This window comes from Etheostoma spectabile, chromosome 14, assembly GCF_008692095.1.
Source record: "Etheostoma spectabile isolate EspeVRDwgs_2016 chromosome 14, UIUC_Espe_1.0, whole genome shotgun sequence".
Classification (NCBI taxonomy): domain Eukaryota; kingdom Metazoa; phylum Chordata; class Actinopteri; order Perciformes; family Percidae; genus Etheostoma; species Etheostoma spectabile.
The window spans coordinates 5,877,914-5,883,479 of record NC_045746.1 but is presented as its reverse complement, the minus strand read 5'-3'; the positions used below and the strand labels follow the sequence as shown (position 1 = coordinate 5,883,479).

The 5,566-nt window shown below is 43.7% G+C and overlaps 1 protein-coding gene across 2 annotated transcripts in view; it reads right to left on the bottom strand.

Annotated features, from left to right (window-relative positions):
• The window catches only part of ptp4a2b (protein tyrosine phosphatase 4A2b), a 23,651-nt gene that overhangs the window by 3,973 nt on the left and 14,112 nt on the right, over nucleotides 1–5,566 (bottom strand). For both annotated transcript variants that reach the window (XM_032535837.1, XM_032535838.1), the window contains exons 2-5: nucleotides 1,944–2,236; nucleotides 1,498–1,606; nucleotides 1,308–1,400; nucleotides 1,076–1,206 (exon numbers count right to left, since the gene is read on the bottom strand). In XM_032535837.1, coding sequence (XP_032391728.1) covers nucleotides 1,076–1,206; nucleotides 1,308–1,400; nucleotides 1,498–1,606; nucleotides 1,944–1,948 — 338 coding nt within the window. In that variant the 5' untranslated portion in view covers nucleotides 1,949–2,236. The remainder of the gene's footprint in view (nucleotides 1–1,075; nucleotides 1,207–1,307; nucleotides 1,401–1,497; nucleotides 1,607–1,943; nucleotides 2,237–5,566) is intronic.

Here is a 5,566-nt window from a genome sequence, read left to right as displayed (position 1 = left end):
TGACCAAAGTTGGAGAAAGTTATCTAGCGGATGTGATCTTGTTAGCTACTGCACATGTGCAAGTAAGATGTCTCACTCTGTAGCTAAAACAAGTGATAGCAGAGGATCTGCAGCAATGTGCAGTACAACAAAAATATGTTTTTGAAAATGAAACCTGGTACAACCTCAAAATACAATCATAAACCTGAAAATGAGCATAATATGGGCGCTTTAACTAGTTCATTATTTTTGCGGCCCTGCGTGTGTGCTGACTCTTGCAGGTAGCCCAGAGTCCCTGTAATGCAGGAGAGATGAAATGCACAGCAGCATCACACAACACTAAGAGGAAGAGAAAACATTAGGTCAAATGGGGAAACCTTCTAGCTACTGCTGAGAAGCTTATAATTGGAGGTTCTGCCTTTCAAATGGTGTTTAAGACCTCAATGTATAACATTAATCAAATATAGCTACATTGTAAATAGTGATTGGTGTTTTGCTTGCAACACATTTTCAGCCATTCCCGTTTTAATGCCGACCCTGGCCGGTAATGGCTAGCGCGACCCGCAGCAAAGCATATTTGACTAACAAGGAGAGGAGCAACATAGATATGTGACCTGCCGCGTTGTTTTGGGGAGCCGTGTAGTGTATTTTGCACCGATTCTTGGGGGACATAATTACTAGAAAAAAATATGTCTGCAAAAAGTGAAATAATTTTTGTTTCAATCAAAAACTATAGACTGGGACCAGAGTCAATTCATAGTATATTAAGGTGACTGAACACATAATCTAGTAAAATGTCTAGACTAGCCTGCTGCCATCGTGCCCCTGACCGGATAATAAGCATGAAATAAATGGATGGAAGAGTTTTGGATGAAACGTCCACACACCAGCTTTTCCTTAAACCTGGCATATCAGCCACTAGGAGTTGCCGCATCTATGCAAGGAATTGAATGTCACTTACTGAACTTAGACAAGAACTTAGACCAGAGGCCATTCAAGAGTTGACCATACAACAGTCCAGACAACCCACGCTGCCTCTCAAGTTATTGTCACGTCTCAATAAGAAAAACACAAAACAATGTATATGGCCACTTACCGGCCAAGCCCTGCCACACAGTGCACAGCGATGCAGCAGCCCGGTTCCTCCCGAAACTTGGTGTTGAGCAGCTTGAGCCAGTCGTCCACAATCTGGGTGGGAGGAGGGGCCCCATCATCGAAGGGCCAGTCCTAGAGAAGACAAAAGAAGAGAGTGCGAGAGTTTGTAGTTTGAAAAGGACAGAAATACAACGAGAAAAGTTGCCAAAGAATATGTGTGTGTCCAAGCTTACCAGGACCTGAATCCCCTCTTTCTCTACCGGAGTCTTATCGTAAGTGGCATCACAAACTCTCACCAGTGTGTTCACGTCACACTTTTTCAGCTCCTTACAGACATTGAGAGAGAGACAGAGAGGATTTTAGATACAGGATTTGCAAACAAACGAGCACAGATACCAACATACTATCCAGATGGGGTCATACCTCGGTGAACTTGTTGAGCGTGGCATTGGTGGGGTTGTGGGTGATGACGAACCTCATGCACTCGTAGGCAATCTCGACTGCAGCGGGGCGGTTCATGTTGGCGAGACGGCTTAAAAAACAATTACAATACAATACTCTTACAAAACAAAAATCGACTTTTGGCTCAGAAGTCAGCAAAGACTGCAAGGAGATGTATGTATTCAGTACAGGGTAGAATAAATAAAAGTGACAACACGTGATGAAAAACGGGTCAGGAGGACAACAGGTATTCAAATATGGGATGATGTGCACAGAAAAGGGTAACAAAAAAGGATAAACTAGTCCACAGTACGCCGGGATGTAAAAAAAAAATTAATTAGTAAAAAAACAAAAAAATGTAAAAGAATAGAAAAAAAAGAAAAGAAAAAAGATGGAGAGACTATCCAGGAGTCATCCAATCAGTTTACCCCATTCAGGAGAGCTGTTTGTGATTGGCTGTTCAAGGAGAAAGTGGAGGGCAAAGATTTGTCGTATTGGTTGGGACAAGGCAGGGCAGTCGGGCCAAGGACTACGCAGTATCCCAGGGGGCCTTTGGATGAGTCAGCAGTTCCTAGTGTGCTGGCAGTCAGGGGGGTTTCTGGGTAGCGTAGTCCCTCGGGGGGCGGCCGATTCACTTCTCCGCGGAGGTGAGGTGCTGTGCCTGGCAAAATTCTCCGCTCACACACGCCATATAGGTACGGCTCAAGTCGACACAGAAAGCCTGCCAAAGAGGAGAAGAAGAAGAAGAGTCAGGTAACATGACATCACACACCTACGGTGAATGAGCTGTCTCTTTGATCTTTGTAAAAGAACAGTGTCAGAAGCCTTTTTGTAATAAATGCAGGTTGTTTGGTAGTTTGAGTTAAACAGTTACATCCTGTCAAACCTTTAAGCACATTATTAGCATTAGCTTCAGCGTATGGTAGGGCTGTCCCGAATGTATTTCTTCTTCTTCTTCTTCACATTCAAAGCTTCACTTGAGTCTGTCGTCATATTTGATGACGCCTCTCTTAGCACAACTAGATCTTGAGTGTAATTTCCAGAAAATAATTTACAATATGGGTCAGAAAAATCACAATGATCTAGTTTCCTCAAACAGTTCAGCTCTACTCAGACCTTTTACAACATCATCTTGATTCCCACAATCTCTGTGGCAAACTTTTATTATTATTCTTTATTACTAGCACCGTATCTGTATGATGCTTAAAGTTGTGGTCAGAATGAGAGAAGAAGACAGAGCATCTAAAATTTCATGTCATCAGACCTCTGAACCTCTGAAATGTAGCTTTCTACATGTCAAGTCCAGAAACTCAAGGGCAGAAACCCAGAAAAAAAAAAACCCAACAACTAATGGTTCCATCATGAAGGTTTCTACCTTCCAGCCAGCGTTATGTTCAGTGCTGTGAGCTGACTACACCTTTGGATTACGTAACCCTGTCAAATCACCACCTGTCACCAAAATGGAATCTAATAATATGTGCAGTATGGAGTGCACACACACAAACATGCACTTCACAAGGCTGTCTCACAGAACAGGTAATGTCTGGTTTGCAACTGGCCAGGCAGCACTCAGTCAAAACTGTGCCAAGTCCTTGACAGTCTAAACCCAGCCGCCACAAACTGGCTGGAACCTTCTCAGAGCAACATAACAGGGGTAGTGGAAAGGAGTAGGGAAAAGTGGATGAGCAGAACTGGCACACACACACAGTAAGTGAGAGAGAGAGAGAGAGAGAGAGAGAGAGAGAGAGAGAGAGAGGAGAGAGCTGAGAGCATGAGAGAGAGAGAGGAAGAGAGAGAGAGAGAGAGAGAGAGAGAGAGAGAGAGAGAGAGAGAGAGAGCGAGAGGGAGAGCGAGAGAGAGAGAGAGGAGAGAGAGAGAGAGAGAGAGAGAGAGAGAGAGGACTTCAGCACCGTGTCACAGGCAGTAGTCCCAAGGTGAGGATTGCCGGGTGGGCAAAGCTTCAAAGAGCCGCGGCATTTCAGTCCCACGCTCCCTCTTTTCACCTCCTTAAGTGGACTTTCTCCCGACTCACTCTGCTTTCCGGTTTCACTCAGTCACAAATTACTCAGAAAATTAAAGTTAACTGTAAGGACCATTTTATATTGTCTTTTAACCCTACCTCAGTGATTTCTTGTATTTTGTTTTGTGATTTCTACAGCTAGAGACATCCATTTGTGCAACCCAAAGCCACTCTTCAAAAAGACACCCACCCTCTCGTTCTTTTCGTCTTGCTCCCACCCCCTACCCCAGTGTCACTTATCCTCTCAGTTGACTGCCAACCACAGAGCCACTGTCAAGACGATGTTTCAACCCACTCTCCTCCACAAGTTTATTTCCTCCCTTCAGTCTTCTATACTTGGAAACAGCCACGAGGGCACTCAAAACAGCCTTAAGTTTTCTTTTTCTTTCTTTCTTGCGTAATGGCAGAGATCCTCCGTGACGCCTTTAATTACCGCCTCTGAGCAATGCTGAACACAATGTGGTAGTACTGCATGCAGACTACTGAAGCTTAAAAAAAGGTAACCAGACTTGTTGGCTCCTAATCCTCCAGAAAGGATAAGGATAGAAAAAGGGGCAGAGGAAATTTTCCCACCGGTTCTTAAACTTGTGACAACACCTGCGTTAGCAATTACATCAGACATATTTTACTAGAAAAAGATATTCGCTGATGGCGCTCACAGAGCTCTTACTTTAATCTCTGGCCTGTCCGGTCGAACTTCCGCTTTGGAGCCAGGCGCAGATGAAGCGTGTTCCGACAGCGAGAAGTTTAAAGTTTACAGATTGCCTCATTACGGTTATCCGTTTTCCGGTTAAATATATATATATATATATATATATATATATATATATATATATATATATATATATATATTATGTATTTTTTTTACATTTTAGGCCTTTATTAGATTAGGATAGCTGAAGACTTGAAAGGGGAGCGAGAGGAGGAATGACATGCCGCAACGGGCAGCAGGTTGGAATCGAACTCGCCACCGCTGCGTCAAGGACTGAGACTGTGCATGTGGGGCGCACGTTCCACCAGGTGAGCTAGCCAGATGTCCTTAAATATTGTTATTCAAAGAAACAATTTGCAGAAACCCTACCAGAAAAAATTGCCAAATAGGCGCTTTTGCTTTTCTCTACCACACCAAATCCTCCGCCGTCGTCTTGTCGGCAAACTCTCGTTACCACGTCACACCCGCTGCTCTGTGCTGCTGCTGTGTGCACCAGACATTTTCAGTTTGCAATTGTGGCGTCCGTTGTTCGACTTTGATAACACGTTTAGTATTTTAAGGGGTACTGATACCTGAAAATAATCACATTGGGGTTTATTTTTCTGGGCGAGTAATGTATTTGGTGTATGCCCGACCTCTGTAACACCAGAAACGCAGACTACCGCGGCCAGCCTAGGGGCAGTAAACCTGCTTTTCACCTGTGAAACATGACTGTGGAAAGGAAAGCGGATGATAAAGAGACACTGAAACATGGAAGAAACACCGAAGAACAAAGAGCCAACAGACACACCAAGGACACCAAAATGATAGCCTATGCTGAAAGATGAAAAGCAGCTGGTTTGTGGATGGCTGCCCAGATGCAAAGTGACTGCATACAGCATTTTAAACACAGCCAATAATAGGGTTACCAAAAGCAAAAAGGCAGACCACAAGACCCTTTTAAAGTTTACACTGGTATATGAACTGAAGAACACGTGGTCTGCATGTAGGGTTGGACGATGTCCCCCAAATTGGCAGTTGAAGAGGTTTACAGTAAAACATCGTTGTTTAAAGACAGTACAGGGGACTGTTTGCCTTTAACAGAGCGACAGTAATAAACTAATACCCTAATTACTGAGATTAAACTACATTATCGGTTATATTTGCACCGAATAACGCATTAAATAAACAGAAACATAACTCATGCAGTGCTAACATACATTCATAAATCCTACATAACATAGTCCATGGCACTAGTCCAGGTAGAGAGAGCTACTATACTGACAGGGAGAAAGAGAGAGGGACTGTATCGCTACAAATAGGTTGCACATAAAGGGGGG